The 26510-nt window shown below is 36.2% G+C and overlaps 3 protein-coding genes and 1 long non-coding RNA gene across 7 annotated transcripts; all 4 read right to left on the bottom strand.

Annotated features, from left to right (window-relative positions):
- Nucleotides 1-61: 61 nt before the first annotated feature.
- On the bottom strand, nt 62-1573 carry LOC118433531. Of its 4 annotated transcripts, none has more exons than XR_004833424.1 (4): nt 1505-1573; nt 1163-1212; nt 523-634; nt 62-454 (listed from the first exon to the last, which is right to left on the bottom strand). It is a non-coding gene; the product is annotated as an uncharacterized LOC118433531 (long non-coding RNA). The 4 variants fall into 4 exon arrangements; XR_004833423.1 differs by having other exon boundaries at nt 1163-1312; nt 1505-1536; XR_004833425.1 differs by lacking the exon at nt 1505-1573 and having other exon boundaries at nt 523-1082; nt 1163-1494.
- Nucleotides 1574-4405: 2832 nt separating this feature from the next.
- On the bottom strand, nt 4406-6516 carry LOC118433521. The gene is made up of 6 exons (XM_035845514.1): nt 6412-6516; nt 5996-6325; nt 4927-5295; nt 4723-4806; nt 4576-4665; nt 4406-4519 (listed from the first exon to the last, which is right to left on the bottom strand). The coding sequence occupies exons 1-6, from the start codon at nt 6478-6480 to the stop codon at nt 4406-4408; spliced, it is 1056 nt and encodes a 351-aa protein (XP_035701407.1). The 5' UTR covers nt 6481-6516.
- An 11499-nt stretch (nt 6517-18015) lies between these two features.
- Nucleotides 18016-24899, bottom strand: LOC110862401 (zinc finger protein 70-like). The gene is given in 13 exon segments (XM_035845517.1): nt 18016-18472; nt 18565-18792; nt 18861-19046; nt 19121-19324; nt 19428-21166; nt 21271-21349; nt 21440-21482; nt 21484-21710; nt 21787-22539; nt 22640-22916; nt 22998-24261; nt 24356-24460; nt 24669-24899. Coding segments are annotated over 7 exon segments (2127 nt in total). The 5' UTR covers nt 23374-24261; nt 24356-24460; nt 24669-24899; the 3' UTR covers nt 18016-18472; nt 18565-18792; nt 18861-19046; nt 19121-19324; nt 19428-20794.
- Nucleotides 18098-19472, bottom strand: LOC110862416 (cullin-3). Its single transcript, XM_035845513.1, has 5 exons — nt 19428-19472; nt 19121-19324; nt 18897-19046; nt 18565-18792; nt 18098-18472 (listed from the first exon to the last, which is right to left on the bottom strand). Exons 1-5 carry the CDS (start codon nt 19470-19472, stop codon nt 18098-18100), a joined length of 1002 nt encoding a protein of 333 aa, XP_035701406.1.
- Nucleotides 24900-26510: the final 1611 nt, after the last annotated feature.

The following is a 26510-nucleotide window of genomic DNA, read 5'->3' as shown; positions in this document are numbered from 1 at the left end:
AAATGCATACGAGTTGGTGCTTGAGATGATGAAAGTAAATTAGGAACCAATCGGACGGATATCTTTTTCATTCCCACATCGTCAATTAACTTGGAAAAAATTTTATTTTACATTGATATTTAAAGCATGGACCAGTACTCAAACGACCTTTAGTAACACAAATCATCCAAATATTCACGATTCCATCATATCATTACAACATGTTCGTCGTATGGAAAAATTAATGGAAGAAATAACTATTTTACAATACTCAATACAAAACAATAACCATGAATACCCCCAGAAATATTTAATTTGCAACTTTCTTTCCGATTCCGGTTGAGACAGAGGCTCTTAACACGTGTGACATACAATAACATGTTCCACTATAACAAGCTTCACCAGTGCTCCCATGCAAGAAGCAAGACCCAGAACATGCAAAATCCCCACCAATCTGGCAACTTCGTGATTCTACCTAAATTTTTAATTCGCATTAAACCCAACCGCAAATGGGCGACAAAAATTTACGAATAAATATGTTACCTGTAATGCATTCGTCATGATGAAGATGTAGAGGAGAATTTTCACCGCAATCTGGGTTGACGTCATTATTGACTCAAAATCGACCGGAAATCAGGGTGATATCAGGGTGATGCTAATAATGGTAATTATGTATATGAGTCACAAATATACATGTATAAGTTCAATGAATAAGTTGGAAGGTTACCAGTTCTGTAATACATTAATTGATTCATGGGATTAAGAATTAATGACTACGGAATATAGCTGGGAACTTAATGCTTGCGGTAACAAAAACTTTTATTTTGGTTGATTCAATTGAAATTATTGAGCTTTTTGTCAAACAATATTAAACAATGGCAGGGGACAAGAAGGGTACAAAAAGCAAAAGGCTTTGCATTTTGCTGTAAAATGTAGCTTTTTTTGCTTATCAAAATCCAATGTTTTTCGCTGTTTACTTTACTGAAAAATTTGGTAACAGACCAAACAAGCAAACAAACAAACAAAAACATTTCCGTTCCTATGTGATTAAAAAGTTTGTGGTAGATTTTGTGCAGGGATCAATTATGCAAGTTAGGGCCTGGCTATTTTGAACAGAGAACACATTTACAGTATGTATATGCTGTTGTGCAAATAGAGTGCTTATGGAATATACTACACATACCTGTTAACAAGCCGCGGTTGCTTCTTCACTAAGCTTAATCTTGCCGGAAACTTAAATATATTTTTTTTGTAAAATGATCGGGTAATTAATCGTCACCGTGCGAAGTCACAATTAGCCTGCACTCAGCTGGGCATCTGTGACAAAACCCGGCTGTAATAGATTCCGGGTAATTTGAATTATTGCTCGATGGTGAGAAGACATTGCCGTATAGGAAAAAATTCTAATTTCCCGGAATTTATGGTAACTGTTTATACCAGAGATTGTCACCAACTCGGTCACGCCTTATGCTGACCCCGCACGATGAAGATTTATTTACTAGTAGATTGTTTAAGTGTATCTTACCTAATAATTTGTTTAGTTGAGTAGGATTCCTGGAGTAATTGCAGTATGTGATATCAATTGAGTCAGCTTGATTTTTATAAGGACAAGTTAATAATGAAAATATATTGAGTATTGTTAGTTTAACAACTGATTTTATATTTTAATCGAATTTATGAGAATCTGTGAATAAATAATACTGACAGATGTAACCTTGAAAATAAATATGTGGTTTAATTGACTTAATGAGTATGACCCACAAATCTATATAATATTAGTCCATTCTCTGTCTGTCTTTCCGTCTGGAACGCATCCCTTCAATGTATAAGAAAATGACTATTGAAGCAAAGATTGTCTGGGCACGTATAGCAAGACTTATGACAATCCTATTATGTACTAATCACTTGCATGGGTTAACAAAATTGGCTTAACACAAGTAGTGGCACCCATCTATCCATCTGATGGCGATCTGATCGTGATATGATCTGATTGCAGAGTAGTCAACCACTCAAATGTGGGATTCAGATATTATACATTCATTCAATTATAGTACAATAAAATATATCCCGTGCTCTACACGGGCTATTGCCTAGTACATAATATATTCTGTGGGAGAAGTACTGGGATCAAGAAACATTAAAAATTTTTAATTAGCTGTTAGATTCTGTCGAGGAAATGCAATATACAATTTTACTTGTGTCAGACGATACAATGGCAATATTAAGCTTCTAGTGTATAATTATTATAAAGTAATAATACTTGTTGTGTATGTATGAGTTTCTGATAGATAAGATAACTTGTTGCGTTGGTGTTTGATGTGTAAAGTGATATTTTTTCTGCGAATTGAGATTTGTAATGTAGAAAACCAATCAGTCTTTAGTAGTGGGGACGTACAAGGTACCATTGAATTAATTCGATTAAGCATGTGATCCGTATGACGGTCTAGTAAGGATTTATTAAATGGATTAGATGCGTAATATGTTGGCAGTTGGTCGGATGATTCTAGTACACAATACAAACTGTTGAAACATATGTATGTATTATATCTGCATTGGTGCAGTAGAACTAATATCCGAATTGAATTATAATTTCCAGAATGCAAAATAAGTTTTATGCAATGTGACCATTTTTCCATGAAATAGTTTATTATGCAAGAGACTGATTGGACATTATTTAACAAACGACATATTCATATATATTTATCACGCGCTAAAAAATATTGTGAATTGGGTCGTACTATGTTGACAAAGATTTTAGATGAAATGTCCTAGATGTATAACATTGTATAAGCAGTATATGAAGTAGATAAAAGCCAGTTCGATTACAAGTTATGCGGTAAATCCGACGCAAACTATGCAGTTTTTTAAGTTTTTTTTCAATTTGTTAAGCTTTTTTTTTAATTTAAAAATTTAGTTAAATTTTATTATAAAATTTGTTACACCGATACATAAATGTATCGTATTCACCTTTACTGTAACAAATTTGTACCGTGTTGTACAAATTAGATGCACAATTTATTTAGGAGTACAGGGTCCCCCAATCTGACGATGTCAATATATGTTGCATTAGAATATATAATCAGTTACCGTTTCACAAACTGAAAACTTTAAATTAAAAAATAAAAACTTATGATAAATTTTATAAAATCTCAAAATTAAAAATAAATTCTAAGTTTCTATTTTCTAATATAAAATTTTCAGGGGATGAAACGACAACTCATTATATATTCAACTAGCGAATATGCGCGTCTCACGACGGTCGTAATTGCAAGTTAGGAAAGCATTACATGCATGTCTTTCGTATACAATAGTTACTTTCGTGTTCTGATGTAAAATTTTGAGTGGGAGTGGGAGTGCCCACTTACAATTTGTATTCCTTAACATGGCGAGTGGGAGTGGCTACTCACACTCCCACTCGAAATTTTTGCATTTAGAATATGATTGTAATAAGGCTGCCAACAAAATGAAAGGCAGAAAAACTTTCCCTACCACTTCTCCCTCAGCCCCTAAAGTCCCCCAACCCTCCAGTCAAATTTACCGAACTACATAAATGCGAGTGAACGTTTAAATTGTAATATGTGTAATAGACATATAAATACATTTTTATACGCACAACCTTTTCAGGCTACTTCAAACCCATTAATAAACACTTGCAAAGTCAAAAACAAATATTGTACTTATGAAACCCCATATGTCTGACCTTTTGAAAAACAATACCAATTGAGACTTTCAAATTTTTGCATGACGGTCTAGCTTTTAGGAATTCCAATATTCCAGCAAAGAGCATCTCCGTTGCAAACATTGCAAATACCAAGCCTTCTAAATGGTAAGGACTGCCAGAAACTCATATAATATAACAAAAAACCCTAATTTACAGTGACACACGTTTTCATCTCTGACCTCAACAAACTGTCTGGGAACTTCGTAATAATTACAGGGACTTCAGTTATAAATTTTAGTTCATATTTTATAGGATTAAGATTAGCCCGACACAAAACTTAAAGCGTATTGTGGATATTGGGGGTGCTGCAGGCAACTGCTAAATGTATTTTACAAAATGCAAAATGTTACGTATTAATGGATTTTGATTAATGGATTTTTCCATTAACGCATTGCAATCTATTTAGCAACTTAAGGGAGCATTCCTGCCTGTACATTTACATCGATGGCGATGTTATCACAGAATTAATTTCAACTTTTGTCACCTTTCTTCTGGTGTCCGAATTCAGGTTAATATCAATGCATATATTAGTCCTTTTCTTCAGATTTTCAAAATAACGTTTCGGTTCGGATATTCAGTCAAACAATCAATTGTAAAATGATTTAAGAAATTTACATTTAGACAAGTTGAGGTTTATTTACATATATAGGTTACAAACTCATTGTTTTATGATCTGCATAGTTTGAATTTTTGCAACACGTTATTTTACACAAATTTTCCTTTCGTAATCCTCTCTCGGATTAACCACTTTGAATTAAATTTCCTTCGTAAATCGGCAACACTGTGAACACCTTTGTATTTTAAATTAAGCTTCTTTCGCTAAAGATAAAATAAGGTATAATTAATCCGTGTTTCAAAAATATAGATTGCATTACCTGAACTCGCCCACGATGCACCAATCTTCTGGAAGCCTTATTTCCTCCGGCGGATTGACATCGCTTCAACATTCTTTTCGCCGCTTTATACTGTAGACATTACACTTATCAAATGTATTCGGGATTTGCTGGAAGAGTTCATTTTACCTCGGGAGTTCCTTTAGCATGCCCATTTAGTCTACCCCTGTCGCAGACAGTGGTTGTAAAAAATTTGTCATCTTTAATGTTTTCCTACTCAGTCAATTAAATTTTCAATTAATTCACATGAAGAAAGGACTATACAACTGTATAGTTCTTTATAATTATCATACAAACCCCTAGGTGTTTGTGTATAATAATTATAAAATGAACCTGGCTTAGCCGTGGAGCGTTTTCAGTTAGTGGTTCTGATTTAACTTTAATATGTCGCGGAAGAAGCCAGTTTTTGACTTTTTCCACAGCGAGACCTTTCTTGGCGGATTCATTGTCCCAATCTTCGAAGTCAAGTGTTCCCAAGACTTCATTAACTTCTCTCATAGTATCCCTACAAGGTTCGCAAGGTGTTTTTGACGTGGCAATTTTCGTCGGCTTTCCCTCACCGCGTAAGAACATGTTCAAGGAGTGTTTCAACAGTGTCATTTCGGCATGTGGTGCTCGCATGGCTGTCATCGTTTCCGGCTCGAAATCAGATTCCACAAGATATATTTTGTTTAATCCCTGCCGCCCAGATTGTGCTGACCACTGTTAAAGAGTGTAAGCTCATACAAACGAAAAAAAAACAAACAATCGATTTTGCTTGGATAAATCATTAAATCAGCTTTGCCGATCGGCACTTACAGGGGACTAACAACTTGACAATTTTCGTCGAAAATAGCTAAAATACTTTATAAATTATTGACCTACAAAACTGGATTTAGATACTTTTGCGATTTTAAATAAACTAAATATATGGATAGGATTTATTTAACAAGTTTGAAGGTATTTCATATTCGCATACCACTGGGAATGGGTCAAATGAATTTCTAATATAACCCAGGGCTTATATGCCAGTAATGTCTGTCTCTCCTGTCCATCTAAGGATGACACCTTTACTCATATATTATCGGTTTGAATTTCTTACTACATGCACATTCACCACAAAAGTAAGGAACTGAGTTTCGTTCGGTCCGGTGATTGAGGTTATAAAATCGAATGGGATTTTTGTGAGAAATTTCGAGATAATTTTTTAGGTGAGCTCATTTAAGGACTATCGAATTAAACAGAACACATTCCTTAACTACTATAAAATAACGTCTCAACTACTTATGATGGCATATTTAGTACATATCGGATATGAATGTATCTGCCGAAGTATCGTCAGGGTTTTGAAAACCCTGGAGGCATTAGCCGTTAGGAAGATATTACAAAAATTTAAAAAATATCCTAAAGCAATTTTCCTTACCTTCTGAATAGTATCAACAATAATATGGCGATGCTCTTGTCGAATTCCAAATTCCAAGTTATTTTCTTTAAGGATGCTCTTAAGTGTGGGATCTTTTACTTTCTTTATATTAGAAGCGACATGAAAAGAAATTTCACCGCTACTGTTCTCCATTGTTAACAAAGCAACAGTATCCGCGAATCTCTCCTGCTTCAAAGTTTTCTTAAGCTTTTCCATGGCTTTGAATTCCTGAGCGCCCTCGGACCTGGATATGGCATCCAGATATGTACGATGATCGAACGCAAAGATCTTGTCGTGTATGTCTTCGACAAGATCTTGGAGATTGGGTTCCTAGATTTTTAAATTAAACAGGTTTTGTGACCTACTGACTGCATAAAAAATATAAACAAGATTGTTCGACAATATGTAGACACTACCTGTGACTGGATTACTGCCGTGAACCCATTTCCCACAAACAGTAGTAAGAAAATGACTGCTAGCTTCATTGCTTTATTAATTGTTGCTCGTACACCCTTGAGGTACAAAACTCTTTACAAGACTAGCGATGCCAGAACGTCATAGCTCATACGCAACTGGCCGTGGTCGGTTTTGTTTGATCCCATGGATGATATGAATCTACTAATACAGGAGATCATTTATGGCATGATAGTATTTACTATGGGGGTACTCAATATCTATTTTTGCTAAAGGCAGGATGTGCCTAGTCTTCTAGTACACATGCATACAAAACTATGATTATTTGCATAACTTCGTTTATTTATCATGGGCTGATACATTTATTTCCATTAAATCATTTGGCTCGTGGTAATCATTGAACAAGTTCCGACGATTTTTTTTACATAATTACTCAATCGCATGATTACTCAGTCAAAAATAACAAATTCAATACCCCCTATACTCTCCTCTCGCATGGCTAGCATGTGTGTAAAATAAAATGATTTTTCAACTCAATTATGGTCGTTCAAAGCTGATAAGTTTACAACCTCGGAGATATTTTAGTACACATAATCTGCCGGTGATTTTGTCTGTGATTGTGATACTCAACAAGTATTGGGTGGTAAAACAATATACAACAATTTAGATGTGTCCCACATGCTAATAAACAAGAACATAACATAGTGTTATCCGATGTAAACTTACAACTAAAAATTGTCAATTTCTTATTTGGAAATAAATAGATCGGTTTGTTACATTTGAACGAATAATTTTATTACATAAAAGTTAAATGTATCTACGTACATATTTATAAGGTACTTTACTAGCACATCAATAATTGGAATAGAAGGAACGGATGTTATTCTTATCCTTAAGTTTACAATCCAGCACATTTAAAATCAAAATAAGACAGTCAGTTGGTCAGTATCAACGGTAACACGTCCAATAAAAATGTGACACTATTATTTATGACACGCATACCTAAATATGAACTTTTGCTAGGATAGTTTGTAATTCCGCCGACAAATGTTAGCCTACCAAATATGTCGTATTAATTCTATGTATAAATATTGCTTATATGTATCTGTCCGTATTTGTAGGTTTTAACGAAAATCATAATCGTTCCGTGTTGCCATGCATATTCCTAATTGTGAAAATTTCGTGTAATACTTACAATGTATTTGTGTGTTAGTACAGTATACATAATTTGTGTTTCTGATCAGTATGATTTCCGTCGAATCTTTCCCAAAATTTTGAAAATTTTGCAATCCTTCATAAACTCCATAGGTTACGATTCTCAGTTAGCGTGTAGTTGCACTTCTCTCGCGCATCCGAAAACCTCTCTCATCGTAAACTCTGTAGCCTGATGTGCCTGGAAATACAGGTATATTCCATTGCCATCCATCAAACTGATGGTCCCATTGCATATGAATGGAAATGTGTTCCAGAGTGAGGGCCTGTTTTTGTAAAAAGTTGCATAAAATGGTTGGTAGTTCATCTACCGGATCTCCATCACAAACCAGATGAATTGGATCGAGCTCAAGTTTCTTTAAACCGGCGGGAATATTTAACAGATATTTCACCGCTTTGACGTGAAGTGGCCCGTAAGTCGCCAAGTGATACAGTGATCTAGAAATTAATTAAACTTAATTGGTATTTATCCAGGTAAAGTATCACAAAGACCACTTACCCTGGTGAAAATGATTATAAATAGAATTGGCCAGTTTTTATGCATAGCAGTTTATGCAGATGAAACGTGCATGATTCTGCATAATTCGACAGAATTTCTGCATTTTGCATTCGACATAAACAATTATGCATAATTTGCTGTGCATGAAAACAAATATATGTATATACAGCTTTATATATAAATATACATATATATATAAATATATATACATTTTGGTATGTTTAAAAATATTAACTTTTTTATGTAGAAAATTTTATGCATAAATTTTGTTTCCAATCTTAGAAAGTTGTGCATAATTATGCATAATTATGCACATAGTCTATATATAAAAACGGGCCAACTCTATGCCTGGTCATTTTCATGCGAGATTCTCTTACGGAATTAGAGGACTGGGTATGATCTCCATCATATTCAAAAGCTCATTAAAAATGCGACAGTCAATTTTTAGGTGTTTTAGCCCTGGGAAAGACTGCGTAATAGCTTGAAAAAGATTTCGTTGGTTCTTGTTTTCATATGTGTGCCTATAATCGACTACCAGCTCCCTCAATTGGGGAACACGAGGCCATCAAGTAACAGAAACTTGAAGTTATGTCCCGATTGGTATCCGGACACGACGATTAACAGTTTTTCCAGAGTGGACGTAGAACTGAACATAATTTGGTTACACAGTTACGTTTTCCACGCTAATTGAGGTCCCGTCTCGTAATAAATTATAATGGATTTAAGATTTTGCACAGCTGGGAGAATTCATGGATCCTGTGTTGTGCTGCATTGTATACAGTTTCCGGTTGGATTTCTAGATGAAGGTTGACCGAGCAGAATCCCATTCTTTCTATGAGTTCACCCCATGAGAGTTCGTCTTGCCGTGGAGAATCACACCGATGATATGCAGGTTGAAGGCGTATTTTTACCATTGCTTTCCATTTTAGAGCAGAGGTCGACGTCGACAAATTTTCGGCGGCGGCGACGCCAAATTTTGGTCATTTTGCGGCGGCGCGGCGCGGCGTCCCAATGTTAAAGGTATAGGGAATCGGATCCATCGGCGGCGGCGGCGCCTAAAATGCTACCGGCGTACGGCGCGGCGGCGGCGCGAGATCGGCGGCGTCGACCTCTGTTTTATAGCCGGGGTAGCAATGTAATTCCAAGACTTGCAGACTAATCGGCATTGCTTTATATCCCTGATACAGAGGAATTGGCAGACGTGTGGAATTACTTATTAAACACGCATTATTAACACAATGCGTATTTAATTACGCTTCCGAAGGTCTATCAATCAAGTCGAGAAAGGCAGAGGGGTCAAGATGTAGTTATGCAATGGGACAGTAAGGCGATGCCTATCGTATTTGGACGACAAACTATAATTTTTCAGAACAAATTTCTTTTGGAAAAGAGAAGGACCTTTAAAATTCCGAGAATTTTGAGTATGGTGACTGGTCCAAAAAATATGTACGGTTAGGTCGATTGGCCGAATAAAACGGCAAATTCATACTGTTATCATTGCAAAACTACTTATTGGCAAATTTGTCTAAAATTTTACGTGTAAAACATTATAAAAAATTAATTTACATCATGAATTAGAAAAGGTCCAGAATCTAGAGATCCAGAATAATCCATGGGGCACCCGCCCTATAAAAAAATTAATAACAGTTAAAAAGTTAAGTTAATGAAATAAATGAATAAAATAAAAAGTATAGAACAATTTACTACAAATTTTCCGTCTGCAATCATCATCAAATTACTGTATCCAACTTATTCAAGTCTGCATATACACGAAATCTTAAGAACCACTTAGTATTTCTGAGCTTGATGTATATTTGAAGTGAGCACCCCCAATTCACCATGCATTCACTTGTTCAAGTTAGATCTTGGAACATGTAAAGTAAAGCATGTGAAGTGGGAGAGAGGAAAGTACGCCTTACCCGGGTTTCATTGTGAATCTTCCGACTTTGGGTATAATTGACGATAACCATAACATTCGGCCCTCATGAGCACAAGGCGTACTTTCTCCCTCGACCTATTTCACCTACTTGTGGAATTCAGTTCAATAGCTGCCATCATTTCACACTATACATACGCACTTCTCAGTTACCTAAAAAATTTGCGAAAATGACATCCGACGATTTTTCAAATTTACTTGGTTATACAAAACTGATTTTATTTATTTGCATGGTAAACCTTATACCAAATTTAAAATCAACTTCCTTCACAGAAATGTGAAATTATAGACTTGCGACTTTCATTTTCAGCTCGCACAGTTAAACCCCTTGGGTTGGGCATTTACGTTGTTTTTCTTTCTTGCTGTCCTGGATTTGTCTGCTCATGCCTGCGGCATCGATGTGTTGATTACCAACTGGAATCAGGTAAACTACCAAGAAAGCAATTTTTTTTAACTCTTTGCATATTTACGTTTTCTACAAATTTTAAACGACATTAAGAGGAAGTTCGATAAAGCATGGGCACGAATGCAATTTATTTGCCTCGTGGACGAAGTAACAGTGTGGTGGATTATGTACGCTGTGGAGTCTGGAATTGAGTTTGGGCTTTATGAATCCGTCCTTCTGGTATTCTTCTTGCTTCTCAACACGTACGAACTATGGATGTTACATTTTGCTGTCAGGGAAATCCGGCGAATAATGAAAGGAATTTAAAGGAATCTTTTCAAGTGCGTCGGATTGGATAGATTAATACTCATACCTAGGTAATCATCTGTACATATAAAAAATTTATCGTAATATTTAATTTTTGATTACTTAGACATGTATATATTTACATATACTTTCTCCAATATTCACATATAATGGTTGACAGTAACAATAAAATTAATTGTATTGGAACTTAAAACCGGAATAAATTGTTTATAATTAGTTTAGTTAAACTTTAAGTTTCATTTTTCAGAAAGTTGATCACTACCAATAACAATAGCGATAAGAGGCCACTAGTCGGTCATATGAATGTGTATGCATAGATCGAAGTACTCCGGCCTTGGAGTATGTCCTCTGGCTTCCGGAGGCCGGAGTTCACGGCTTTTTCCGGACTGCAGTACTCGAAGGTCGGAGTAAACAAAGTATCCGATCTGTGAATGTATGCTGCATTTGTATTTGTAATATATTTAATTGTATATATAATGAGCTTCTACATACATACATATGTAAGTATACGATAAGAATATGCTTATGTTTACATAAATATGTATATTGAACTTATGTATGTATGTACCAACTCTTTTTGAAAGATTTTGAAAATAAAATTGAAATAGTTACATACATATGTTTACTTATTTGCAAAAGGTTTCTTGGCTCGCTTGTTAATAAATGCATTTGCATATACTCATCATTCAGGCACGGTTGAGTCTGTCACAAATTTAAAACTCTGAAGAATTTCTCAACTTTAAATCTCAGTAATTCCTCCGGGTTACATTTATAGTTATCATGTTGATTGAGGAATTTGAAACTGAAATTGAAAATCTTTCCCAGAATTATGATATTCCTGCTAAATTCTATGTGAATGGAGTGTACATTTGTACGTCTGTTGACTCTGGGTTTCCAGATTTCGAACAACTAAACATAAGAATGGCTACAGTTTTGTTCTTGATTTTTAGTAGTATTTATAAGCATTCAAACTAATTTTTTAAACCATTTTATAAAGGCATCATGTTCCATTTTGCTTTGTATCATTTCATCTTCTACTGAAAATCTTCGACGTTTCTGCTTGCAATTTGAGGTAGGAGCAAAATCTGCGTAGATTTTAAAAACCTTTATTAAATAATTAACACCAAAATAATGATAATTTGTAGTGATTTCATACCCTCTAAAATTTTATCACGCTCTTGATCTGCTAAAACTCTCTCCTGCTTCTCTCTGCAATGACGCCAGAAACCTCATCTTCAGAAGAAGTATGTCTTTTTTAATTGTAAATCCAACACGAGGCTTCCTTGGCTGAAATAAAATAATAAATCAATTATGTTTTTTGAATAATTTTGATTGTGGTTGAAATTTGGATTGAATTTTACCTTTCTTGGAGATTTCTTTCCGGGAGGTTTCACCATTTTCAAGAAAATTTCTACCAAATTAGATGAAGAAGTAACAGCCTTTTGATCAACTGATCCGGTAAACAACCCAAGTTTTCTGTCTTCAAGTTTAAATGAAATAAGTTTCGTGCGAACTTATACTTATAATTATAAGTAGCTTTTCGCCCGAATTTTTACTTATAACTTATAATTATAAGTTACACTGGAGAGCAAATGTGAACGCCCAAAACCACAAGCACAATTTAAATCATAGTTTCTCAGTAAGTACGGGGAATTTTTGAAAGGTCGTTATCTCATTTTGAAGACAAATTAGTACACAAACATTCACCAAAGAAAATTTGTTGTAAGATTTTTTTTCACTCCGTACGGACCCATAGCGTGAAGTTAAGAAATGAGCACCGGTGCAAAAGTCATCGCCACAAACAATTAAAATGATAGCACTTTTAAAATTACTAAAGTAGGATAACAACTTTTTTAATTTTTAAGTACACCTACTATTGATGTATATATAAAATAATTCCACTTCAATTAAAAAAATATATCCTAGAAGAAAATGCCCAATAATGAAACAACAGTCGCTATTCAAGATTTGGTCATTCATCACTACGAAAATGGGGGGAAGACGCAACAAGAAATTGCTGAGTTGGTCAAAAAATCTCGTCAACTGTCCGTGACATGATTTCACGTTACAAATTAACGGGATCAATTGAAAATAGGCGACGAGCAGGACGTCCACCAAGTTTCATCACAGGCGAGTAGAAAATATTTGCTCGAAAAGTGACCAATAATCCAAAACTTTCGTCTCCCAAAATTTCTGGTGAAGTAGAAAATGATGTTAGAAAAGTATCAAGTGGTTGGGCAAGCTGGGGAATATCGAAACTCAGTGCTCAAAAAAATTATAGAGCCAGGAGGAAGCCTACATATCAAAAACGCACCAATAGAAAATATTAAAATTTGCAAGGCAACACACAAATAAAGATTAAAATTTTTGCGAATCACTCTCCTGTGTGTTTAGAGTAAATTTAGTGTTTTATGGTCGGATGGAAGGGTTTGAGTATGGAGAGAAGTCGGAGAATCTGTCAAACTAAAAAATCTCAACACCATCTTAAATTATGGCGGAGGACGCGTCATGATATCTGGGTGTTCAGCTTCGCGGGGGCTGGTACGCACGAATTCATCAATTCTACCAAGCACCAAATTTTGTACCAGAACCTACTAAAGAGAAATGTTTAACAATCAGCAGCAAAACTTCCCTTTGCAGGGTGCTACACCTTTCAGCAGGAGCGCGAACATAAACGGACGGCCAAGTCCACCTGTGAATTCTTTTGACCAACAAGATTAATGTTCTCGAATCGCATCAGGAAAGACTGAATCTCAATCCTACTGAGCAGAGGTGGGGAGCACATATATTTAGACATCCGAAAACGCTCAATTTCGAGCATAGCTGACGTGAAAGCAGAAATCTAAGCCCCCTTGAGTGACGTCGACCCTGATATCCCTCAGACATTGGTTGCGTCCATGTAACGTCGCTGATAGGCTGTCATATTTTCAAATAGAGGTCCAACAACGTACTAAGTGTTAATGCTTTCATTTAAAACTTAAAATTGTAGAAATATTAAATGTTTTATTCGTTTTGGCGATCACTTTTGCACCTGCCGTTTTTACTTTTTATCTAATCTACTCACTTGTGATGAAAACTATAAACTTTTAAGAAGACTCTTTGATACTTAGTTATTGGATATTAAATTGTCTACAAAACGCAGAAAAAAATTCTGGAAAATCTGTTATTTTCAAAAAGTTATGAGAAATCAAACGGCAAACTTTCTCTTGGGCGATGACATCTGCTCTCCAGTGTATACGTTATAAGTTTTCGTTATAAGTGTTATCTGCACAGAGTATCTAGTATGGATTTTTGGTGACAACTGTGCCAGCTGTGACAACTATATTTATATTGCGGCTACAAAATTGCATGGAATTGTGTAAAGTAATTTCCAGAGTGGCATCGCATTTAACTTTATGCACTGTAAAAAAAATTAGGTGTGACAACTGGCTTAATATTTACCCCTTACTCCTAAAAATCTTGTTGCATAACGATAACGGATACTTTTGTTCGTTATGATAATTCTTACATAATATTCCTATGAATACCGGTTTCGTAAAGAAAAGTTAGAAGACATAAATGACACGTCAACCTTACTCGGGCAGATTTCTCTTGGTGAGTTTCCTTACGTAAAAATCTGAAAATCAAATTAAGGATTTTTTTAACTCAAAATAAATAAAATATATCAAAGAAGTCTCCAAAGAATGGATTATCAGCAATGCCCGCCCAAGTGTAGGGTGTGGTACAATTCCCCACGGTTTTTTTTATGTCCTTGATTCCCATGTTATATAAACAACCCCCTTCCCTACACTTTAAATAAATTTTAGTAGATTGAGAGTATTTGAGTAACCTTGGAGTAACAAAGGTTGAATAAAATTTACTCCAGGTTGATTTTCCCCACCCCTCTCTCACTACAAATGAATATCCCCACATATTCTACGGCCACGGTTAATGATGTTGGAGGAGCACAACTGGACCTTCCTAGCCTCGCATACATAGATCGGATATTTTGCGTACTCCGTACTCCGGCAAATCTCATGTACTCCGGCCTCCGGATGCCGGAGTACACATATATAATACATGGGAGATTGTGTGTACTCCGAGTACTCCGTACTCCGGCAAATCTCGTATACTTCGGCCTCCTGAGTACGGAGTACGTACTCCAAGCTCGGAGTACTCCGACCTATGCTCGCATAGATTATTCCACTCGAGTGGTACTAATTGGAGAACGTGTTTTGTTGGACTCGGTTGGATGATTTATCCTATCAAGAAGTAAATTAATAAAATTATCAAATTAATTATCCAGAATGAAATACAGTACACGGTACTATGATCGACGCAGAAATTTTATCGGTGATTTTACTCCCGAAAGATAAAAAACCTCACTGGTTAATTTGTTTGACGTTGAATTATTCGTGAGCAAACAGATCTATTTATGTGATTGTATTTTAACGCATTTATATTTTGATTCAGTCCAGTCAGACATAACGAACACGACGTAAAATTGGGTAACAATTTCGTGTACATTTCCAAGAGATGAAGCTAATCTGGATTTTATCAGCCTTCCTGGCAACCACGTCCTGTGGTGTGGTGGATTATACACGATGTAGTAGAAAAAAATAAAGAAAAATCTTTAGGGAACTCACGTCACAGTTTGTAACCTTAGTAAATAAATGCGTAAGGTTTGAAAACTCAAAAATATTTAGGAAGATTTAGAATGAAAATATTTAGGCGAACACACTTTTCAGGAGCTTTCATATTTCGAAAGCATGTTTTGGGCTACACATTTTACGAAACGTGTAATTCACGTCAACGGGTTGTACGATACGTAGGTTACAAACTTGACGTGAGTTCCCCCATTGCATTCAGCAGAATATTTTGGATAATTAATAACCGGTAATTATTTTGATATGATAACTACTGGTAAATAATGAGCGGTAAATTTTTAAAATAAACCCAGGTGGATCTGGAACTATTTGGCAGCTTCGGGTGACGGATTGTGAGGGTCCACTCTGTTACATGATGGCTGGGACGTCATACCCCATTCACTGGGATATGACCCCCAATATCCCGATACCTTCCCTGCGCCTCAAAGTACGCGCAATTTACATGGGTCACCAAGTCACCATTATTGACGCCGTTCTCGACAATTCGTCCGTCCAGCCCGGGACGACGTACACGATCCAGTACACCCTCACGCCGTACGAGGTCGTGTGTGAGAACACGATGCGGGTTAGTGCCGAGTTATCGAATACAGCAAGCGGGGTTGTCGAGGTGTGCGTCGCATTTCAAGTGCATGTGACTTGTGACGAGGAGGAGGAGGAGGCAGGCATGCAGTTCGTTATTAAATAATGTCTCGTATTGATCAAACTTGTCCATTTTTTTCCTTCATCCAAAATTTATTCCTTCAATGAATAATTCATTCGTTCATTCATTTGTCCCATGTACTTAAGATGCAGCAAAAAATGAATAAAAAACACACTCATTCATATGACTATCCTTCATTCTCAATATTGTTTATAACTACAGGATTTGACAGGTTATTTCACCTCACTTCTGAAGGTATACATAAGTCCGAGAAGTTTTAAGTAAGAATGTACCTGGTAATCCGATCCTGCTTAGAAGTAACTCCGGTTTTGAGTAATGTAACATTTCATCGATAATTTGGCATTTGGTGTTCAGGCAACACGAAATATTTGCCAGTACTCATTTTAGCTAATTAGAACTAACAATGCGAAGTCGTGAAGTGGTACGCTCGGATTTGAATAGGACCAATTTTCGTTTCTTCATCAGAAAAAATAAGCGGACCCGTATTTTTGCTTTTTCGATAATGCGCGAATTTAAGCCCGTGGCGGGCATTTCAAATATTGTTTCAGCCAAAACACCCGTCATTAAAATGGCTGGAACTTTTTGAATTTTGGCGCGAATTTAAAAAACTAAAAACATGTTTGCTCAGAATTACGTCCTCTAAAATATAAAAATCCATTTTCAAAAATTTTTGAAATTTCGAATTTTTAGATGGTTTTTGAACTTCAAAATCTGCAAAATCCCGAAAAAAATTCGAAATTTCAAAAATTTTTGAAAGTGGATTTTTATATTTTAGAGGACGTAATTCTAAGCAAACATATTTTTGGTTTTTTGAATTCGCGCCAAAATTCAAAAGGTTCCAGCCATTTTAATGACGGGTGTTTTGGCTGAGACAATATTTGAAATTCCCGCCACGCGCTTAAATTCACGCATTATCGAAAAAGCAAAAATACGGGTGCGCTTATTTTTTCTGATGAAGAAACTAAAATTGGTCCCATTCAAATCCGAGCGTACCACTTCACGGCTTCGCATTGTAAGTCCTATCATCATTCACAAATATCGCTACCCAAATTTTACATTAATGTGAAATTTAGGAGTACTCTGCAAGTTTACGACGAAATCAGTTTATAGTCCCACAGCTTATAAGTAAATATTTTGTCCTTGCATGTAAGTTTTTAATGCACAAGTATATTTTCTATCTACTTGTCGTGCGTCACCAAAAGGTTTGACACGTGGGCAGAAGAATTGACTAGCTGAAGTTTTTTGTGTTGGTTTGAATGTCACCCTGAAGACAAGAAATATCTCGCCTTCTTACTGGGAAAAAAATTAGGCATCATATTCAATCAAGTCAAGAAGTAGTATGGTCACATTGTCCACCAAATTTGAGTTTATCAAACTGGTTAGAAGTTGAACCACTTTCATTTCTTATAATTCCCAGTGCATGCCAAAAACTATTCAAAAATAATATTTTCCCGTTATACAACCTAATAAACGAATACGTGCTAGAAAGTCCGGAAGCAATAATTCAAATCAAATGTTAAATGCTAAATGTCAAAGCTCAACATGCCTCAGTTTTTAATAATTTTGTCGATAGTGATTATGGGAACAAAGGGCCAGGTATCGAAAAAAGTTGTCTCCTTGATAATGTCCTCCATGACAGTGTAAGATGTGACGTACAATTTATTGATGATGAACAAAAATACGATACAAATTATTTTTACTGCCGCACAAAACCAAATCTCTTGCTTCCAACCACCATAATTTTACATCACGAATCCATCCAAAGATTCGCCGGACTTAACATTGTCAAAGTGCGAATTGCTGAGTGCAAACGCCTTATGGGCTTTGCGCAAAGCTACTACAGTGGTGAGATTGGTGAAATTCACTCTTCTATACATTCGTTCGCTTTCAATTACTCGTCGCCTTGTAAACTATACGAAAGTTTGTTTACCATACGAAGATTCGTATCCAAAACGTCGCCTTGTTTATTGACACAATTGTTACATAATTTCATCTCATAAAAATAAAAATACATTGTGAAATTCATCCAATCCAGGAAATACTTTGTCCATCAAAACTTGGCAAATTTGGGTCAGCCTGATCATTCAAATAGCTTGTGATATATGCTCCCAATTTTTCCTTGCCGCCTTCCACTCTCCCCACAAAATTCTGTAAACGAGTAAAATTTTCTTCCTTCCGGTTTATCAGGCTATCTTCAACCCCACCCATATCAACTTCCATAAGAGTCAAGATATTTTTTGTGATCAGTTCATCCTCCATAATCTGAAGTAGTTTTGTTCCAGTTGATTCATGCAGACTGAGAAGCTGGACACGATTCATATCTGCTCTAATTCGATCTTCAACTTGTGAGATGTACAAATTTGCGTTATTATCTTCTAAATACTTGCCACCTTCAATCTATATAAAATTTTAAAAAATTAATTGGTTCCACCCTGTTTTTTACAAAATACAAAAAAAATCACATCGCGTTCAAAGTCAAAAATTCATACCTTATAAAATTCCACAACTTTTAGTAAAAATGGTTCCTCAAAAATTTCCTCATAAATGGAAGGATTATTGTCCTTCACCCCGAGTTTGATTAGCATTTGGGAAACCTCTTTAATATTTTTAACACAATCTTGCCATTCAAACTGAGGCAATTCTCCTCGGAAATCTTGTACAACTAACTCCAGAATAATTTCCCTCAATTTATTTTTTATGGCAGGAAAACGGATAACCTATGAAAAGAGTTGTTTGAAATATTTGAATTTTTAATTAATAAGTATCCACCATAATATATTTATACCTCATTTCGAAATAAAATCATTCCAAGGTCAATTACCCCATCGATATTCTTTTCTGCTACGTAGACGCGTTCCATATACATGAAAATATCCCTTATCATAATTACGGACGTATCATAATTCGCCCAAACATGACTCAATTTCTGGAGAAAGTCATCTTCCAACGAAATTAGAATATCCGCCCTAATCTGCTAACCATACAGTATAAAGGTTTATTCCGTATTATGAATAATAATATTTGCACATTTCAAAAATCACAAACCTTTCTCAAGCCTTCTTCCATATCGGATTTTAATCCATTGTACAAGCTTTCTCCGTGCCCATGTAAAATCAGAGTGTACACGTTTCGATATAATTTTTCGTAATCTGGCGTGTTAACATTTGAAGAACAATTGCTTAGCAACTGCTCAACAGCAGTTTTAACTTCTGTCGTAAGATCGCGGACCTCCTGCGGAGAGATGACGATCTACACGGAAATATTTAATTAGTTTAAAGAATATTTTATTTAACAGTATTACATATTATCAAGTATGAAATTCAAGTGTGTAATAGACAAATTAATTAATTACAGGAAACGATCTAGTCCGGCCTCTACCCGATGATGATTTACTCATTATATTTAAACGTTTAAAATACAGCAATTCACTGTATTGTACACAATTTATAAATTTAATAAAGTAAATGTATCTCAAAGCAAGAAAAGAGGATTCATAACGTAATGTATCAGAAATGATAATTTGGTATAATACAATGTACATGTATTCTTTCCGCCAAATCAGCTGCAATTCATTCTCTGGTTAGGCTTCATAACCATACAAATTCCTACGTAATTTAGCATATAGCCAGCAGAGTTTTACAGAGTAATAGCATGTTATAAGATCATATTTAGCAGCATATGTACTGTGCCGTGTAAAAACACAGTTTTTGCAAGCATACATATATCAACCAACATAACCAGTTTTACTGTAATTTTCTCAAGTTACATATGCATGCCAGAGTCTGATCGACTTGTTGTACTGTTGTCATGCATCAACCAAATTTTTTGCGAATTGTATAAAATATTTTGTGTATTATAAAAAAATGCATACATGTAACAAATAAGGAGAAGTAGTATGAAAAGTCGAATATGAATTATTCGTACTACACTGGATTATCTTTAGATAATTCAAGTATGAATTATATAATATTCTCTACCCTACCAAATCTGATCTGAATTAATCACATCAATATTGTCAGTCATATATTGTGAGGCAGTTAGTTACTTAAAATTGGATTTATAAATTATTTTTGCAAATAACACTCTTAGGTGAGGCAGACTGACTCGGATAAAACAAAAAAAAACAAGAAATTTCCTACATTCTATTATGGCAGATATTGTACCTAACTGGGATAATTTTCGGTTACTTAAAACATTTTGATATTCGACTTTCTGAAAGGTTGCCTCACCGTTGGCCCATCATATTTTCTAAAATTGAGTTTGCTTTTTAAGTTGTTTTGTTGAGTGTACAGAATCCAGGCGATTTTTAGATATTACACAGGGCCGTGAATAATGTTATTAAATATCACAGGAGTTGTTACAGGTTTTGGCGTCATATCAAAAATTGGAATTTTTAAATCTAGGGCTGTTTGCAAAAGAATATGTGTGTCTCAGGATCAAATAACTTAAATATCCTCGCTTTCCTACCCATGTCCCCACAATGTTCTCATGGTTCAGCCCAACATATGTAATATTATCTTTTTGGCGAACAAATATATTGAAAATATGTAAACGCATCACATAGAAATTAAATAAAATTTGATCAGATTTTTTGACCTTGCTTACAAAACAAGAGGTCATTCAATAGAACATTTTACAAATTTTTTGTATTTATGAATTATGTATTTATAAATTAATTCCAGTCCCAGGGGAGACGTGTCCCGTCAATCCTTGGCAGACTTAAGCAGTATCATTCCCCCTCTTCTTGTTCCTAATAATAGCATGCACCTTTTGCAAATGCCGGACGAGTGCGGCCTTAACGGCAAACCCTTCTCCACACTGGTGGCAAATGAAAGGTCGCTCTCCCGTGTGGATTTTGCGGATGTGACCATTCAGAAAGAATGGATATTCAAATGTCAGTTCACAGTGGGGGCATTTATGCGGTCTAGGGTTGACGTCACAAGGGGTGTGTTTCCGCCTCATATGGACCTGTCTTTGACTCTGATTTCTGAACGCTTTGTCGCACTCGGGGCATTTGAAGGGACGCTCGCCAGTGTGGGTTCGAATGTGCATTACTAGCTGTCGGTTCCGGGTAAAGCTTGCGTCACAAATCTGCAAACAGTATTCAATTTGAAAATTAAATACATGTCCAGTTTGGTTAATCATGAAAAGTGGTTTTACAAAAATCCATACCGACCTCGAAATAGTACCCTTACCTCACATTTATACGGTCTAATCCCCGCATGGCTTTTCTTGTGTAGTAGTAATCCATCCGCAGAAGCGAATGTCTTTGGGCTAGTTATTTAAACAAATTAAGTTAAATTAATTTACAAATGTGTGCAAGAAATACCATTCATCGCAAATTAAGGGGTCGTCACCATGCACCTTGACTCGATGTGACTGCAGGGTACGCGCCTCTGCAAACGTTTCACCGCACGTGTCACACGTCACTCGAAATTTACCCTCATGTCGGTCCAAATGCTTTTTGAGGTCGAGCAGCAAATAGTGAGCGGCTCCGCAAATATGGCAAATATGTTGCGCCTGGCCGCTGGAATGAGCCTTGGCAATGTGTCTAGTCAGAGTAATCTTATCGATAAAGGTGGCATCGCATTGGTCGCATTTTACCACCCTCTCGCCCGTGTGGGTGCGCACGTGTCTAGAAAAATATAGGGCAAGTTGTAATATACAGTTACCGATCATACGATAACAAAAATTAAATGAATACAAATTACTTCTCCAACGCTGTTTTATCCTTTAACACTTTTCCGCAAAGATGACACCGTTTTACGTCATGGATCCGTAAGTGTATCCCTAGCTTTTTCTCGTCCTTAAATCTACTATCACACACATCACAAACGATCGGTTTCACCCCCTCGAGTTTATGCAGTTCTACATGACGCTCCAGGTTCACCATTAGGGCAAAACTCTTGCCACACTTGGCACAGGGGAATTTCTTCTCACCAGTCTCGTGAACAACTACGAGGTGGACTGAGAACTCACCAAGGCGCCTAAACCTCTTGGGACAGAGGGTACACTGGTGAGGAGCTCGGATTCGAACGCCTCCGTGTTCCTCTTGCATGTGAACACTTCTCGCTTTAATAGTTGGAAACTTAACGGTGCACCCTGCCACGACACAAAGAATGTCAGGCTCGCGACGACGGGAGGTTTTTCCATCTTTTTCGTCATCCTCAGAGTGATCTTTGTTTGGAGTCCAATCCTTGTCATCCTCCCAAATTTTTGGATTGTAATCTTCATCTTCTTCCGATGATGGATCGGATTTAGGGAGGGATTCTTTGATTGGACGGAGTCTTTCTAGACAGACTTGGAGAGTTTTAACGACTTTTGTAGGTTTGGCGCGGGGAGATATTCGTACCCTTCCTCCCCGAGCGGAAAAGGTTCGAGATTCAAGTTTGATATGTTTCGAGGCTGGGCAGGGCTTGGCAGGTTTTCGTATTATGGACGAAACTTCCCGTTCGCGTTTACGTCTATAATTAAAAAAAATAAGTTTCAAATTAAACTTTTTTTAAATATGCATTTCTTTGCAAACTGGTAACAATGATTTTGCTTTTTTAATTAAATTCTTACCGTAGTCGCCTCGACTGTCCAGATTCTGGTTGCCTCCCACTTCCGGTCTTTTGTATAAATGGATAAATACAGAAGGCAGATTCATCATCGTCATCTCCTTCAGAAGGATCGACTTTGACTACATTACTTGAGTGAATTTCTTCATCAGTGGGGGAGAATGAAAAGCTATAATCTTCAACATGGTCACCTTCAGAGTTGACATCTGGTTCCATTTTTACGTACACCTCTTCCTCCAAAACATTGTTCGCATATTCCTGATCGACACTGTTCTGTGACTCTGAAATGGAACCGAGACCAATTTATGTACTAAAAATTCGCAAATTTAAATTGTGCAAATAATAAGTAATCTTCACTCTACCCGTGACCTGAAGTATAATTTGCCTCAATTTCTTAATTTTCTCGCAAACCTGTGGAGACGAAGAAATTTTGTGACGTATTTCACCAACTTTTTTCCCAATTTTTTCTTCCAAGATGGAAATTTGGTGACGACTTTCCTCCACGTCAAGAATCAAGGGGTAGCAATCTAAACAAAATTTGCACCATTCATCCTCCAAGGATTTGGATGGATAACACGTTTTCGACGTTGAATGCGATGGCTTTAATAATTCGCAGAAGGATGAAAGTACTATTTTCCTTCCGGACTTCATTTCAACCAGGTCGCCATCCCCTATGTCGTTGTCAAAGGATTTCAAACACAGGAGGCAGAGGTGGTCTGCTATGTTGAGTAACCTCATAATTATAAAAGTTCACAGTTAATTATTGTCTAATAGAAATCCATACAAGTCGCCATAAGTAACTATTTAAATACATATTAATACACATTTGGGTGGCTATATATCTATCGAATTTTAGAAGTAGCGGAACAACGCTGGCTGAAAGGTTATTACTAATTAATAACAACAAAAATCAAATCACCTTATCAATCAATTATACAAATTCGCCAATACTACATACATTTAAGGAGACGTTCTTAAATTACGTAACGCTAAAAATCGATTTTCTAGACCCCACCCTCGCCCTTTAACATGGCGTACATACGCACGACATCATTGGAGCAGATACCTCTCCCCCCCTTCAAACGTTACGTAATTTAAGAACGTCCCCTAAACTTACTCTTGGGTTTGGTCTTCGTTATTAGTTTCGCCTGAGAATACGTTGATGGAGACTTTATTGAGTCAAAATCTCCTTCTCCTCTCTTTTCGTCTTCCCACCCACACAATTCACTTCTAGTGCCAGCCTGCGGTACATAAATTACTAAGAATTCATAAAAACTGCAACTGTAAAAATCCTCAATAGTCCCGATTTAAAAAAAAAGTTTATTAAAAGTACATAATTTTCTCATCTGTGAACCTTATACCAAGTTTGTTCTCCTTACAGCACGGAATCTGAATAACATCATTTGGAACACTGACCTCTCCGTGATATACGGGAGGGATTATCTTTTGAAAATTACCTCTGCCAATTACCCACCAATTGAGGTCGAAAGCGTAATCATCGATACTATTTCGACCAGACCAACATTTTTTGTCTCAAACGTTTTTCGCTCGGACCAACCGTCAAGGTGAGCGCCGACCCCTGACCTTATCCCATCTTTGTGGGCCGTTCTCTCCTTCTGAGCCATACTTGTTTTGTGTAAGACCATAATGAGTATTAATCAGCATATTGAGATGAACAAAATTGGTGTAGGTCACCTTTCAAAAATTCTTGTTTTCGTACCTTTTTCAGGGGTGCTACCTGTGGCGAAAGGTCAAGGATCAAAATGATCATGTGACTCGTACGTATTCCTTGAGGTGCAGACTACAAATTTGGTATAGGGTTCACCTATGGTAATTTTTGACATTGAATTTTGAAAATTGAACAACAATTAATTTTTTCACGCATTTTGACAATTAATTTTGCCTATTATTTTAACTAAGGGTAGCTGGACATCATTAGGGGTACCTCTTCTGACTAGAACATTAGTTATCACTATTAAACAATAAAACAATATCAGGCAGCCTAAAATCATTTTTTAAAACGCAAAACTTACCAACAAATGTAAACCTATTACTTCACTAAATTACTTATGGTTTTTGTTAACCAATCCCCTCACTCGCTCTCCCCCCTTGCAAGGGAAGGCCAAATCAAATACTAACGTACTTAATTAATTATACTGTAATTAAATCGTGAAACATTTATATTTGTTGCACAGCACAAAGAAAATTCCAATGTTTACAAGTTCAGTAGAATTTCTGTCATTCGTGCCACCTCGTCGTCTGAAATCGTCTCAACATTTCACTTTCCTCTGCAATATTTCAATGCAAAGTAGCTTGCTTGGCAAACTTAACTTGTCATCACTCATCACATTATTTAGGAGACTGGAAAAAATTACACTTAATTCTCACAGTGGTTAAGCTAGCATACAAAAATACTAAATGACAACATATAAATTTCCGTACTTATTTATGCAGGATTTGTGAAATAATTAATTTAAAAACAGGAATGCAGAAATCCAAAAATAAGAGTCGCGACACAATGATTTCCCTTCTCCGTTCGGTCAATTTGCTCATCTCAAACTTTTCTCAGCCGTGCAAAATTTATTTGCAAATAAATTATATATGTACGTCAGTCTAATTTTGACTTTTCAAATATTCGGTACTTGAATGCCAAATTATAAGATATATAGTGCGTCCACTATTAACTGCTACCGCACGATTATTAGTTATGCTGCGCAATAAATGAAATTTATTGTTTACTTTTATATTTTTTTGAAACACAATTACACCAGCTACCAGTTGGTATAAAAGAATTTTTGTTAAAATGACGAAATCCAATAACAAAAGGTGTCAAAGTGAAAGATTTTCGGGTTTTGCAATACTACAAAATGAGTTGGAGAAGCTGACATATAATTATCAACCAAGAAATTTCCTTTAACCTTCCACCCCTTAATAAGATATGTACAGAAGAAAAATAAATAAAAATTGGAAAAATATTTTTCTCCAACTTTTTTCTAAATTATGTCAAATGTGTAATTTTTTTAGACGTTCTTTCTCGCATATCCTTTTTTATTTCGGTCCCAAGTTGTGGGTCCGTTAAGCAAAGATGGTAAATAATAAGCTAGATTTTGTAAAATTTGCCGAGAAGTGACAGAACACCACTGTACTATTCGTCTATGACTTGGGTAGTTATCGTGTCATTCCTAGGAGTTTCTTTCTCATTGTTGATTTGAGAGTCTGCTGCAACGCTTTCCATGCTAAGCGTTTCTGTCCCTCTGCTCGCATAGCTTACATCACTCTTCCGTCCCTCCAGGATTCCTCGCCCACCCACATCATTCCTCCGGGTCATTGCGCGAATCCTTTGCACTGTGGATGCCCAACAGTTTACACAGTTGCGACCGAAATTTACTCCCAAATAGGCAATAAAATATGAAGTTGACACAAGAATTCAAAATAATCATGAAACTACTCGGAGCAAGGAACACTTTGACAAATAAGGAATTCTCCTGTTTGAACAGGAGCGCTAAAACATCCGTCATGAAGAGGAACATGTGACAAATACGAAATGTTACGATTATAGAAAACAGCAGGAATGCTAGGGATCTTGACTCTTTGTTCGAGTCCGCATTGTTTGAATTAGCTTGGAGTGCTAGTTTGGCTCCACGAATCTGTTGGAGAAAAATTGGAAAAATTTAGTTTCATCTGTATATGTATAAATTATTTTAGTCTGTACCTCCTTATAAATGGCGAGATTCATCAGAATAAGGATGGCAAATGGGATCACATCTCCCATCAAATGTTATATCACAGACAATTCAGCATACCGCTCCAATAGTCAGAGGTTCGTCCACGTCCAGCAACTGTATTCCTCCACTTCTGCTAACCCTCCAGACGTA

Source organism: Folsomia candida, unplaced genomic scaffold (assembly GCF_002217175.1).
Source record: "Folsomia candida strain VU population unplaced genomic scaffold, ASM221717v1 Fcan01_Sc056, whole genome shotgun sequence".
Taxonomy (NCBI): domain Eukaryota; kingdom Metazoa; phylum Arthropoda; class Collembola; order Entomobryomorpha; family Isotomidae; genus Folsomia; species Folsomia candida.
The sequence above is the reverse complement of the archived record's forward strand: the minus strand, read 5'-3'. Positions and strand labels throughout refer to the sequence as shown.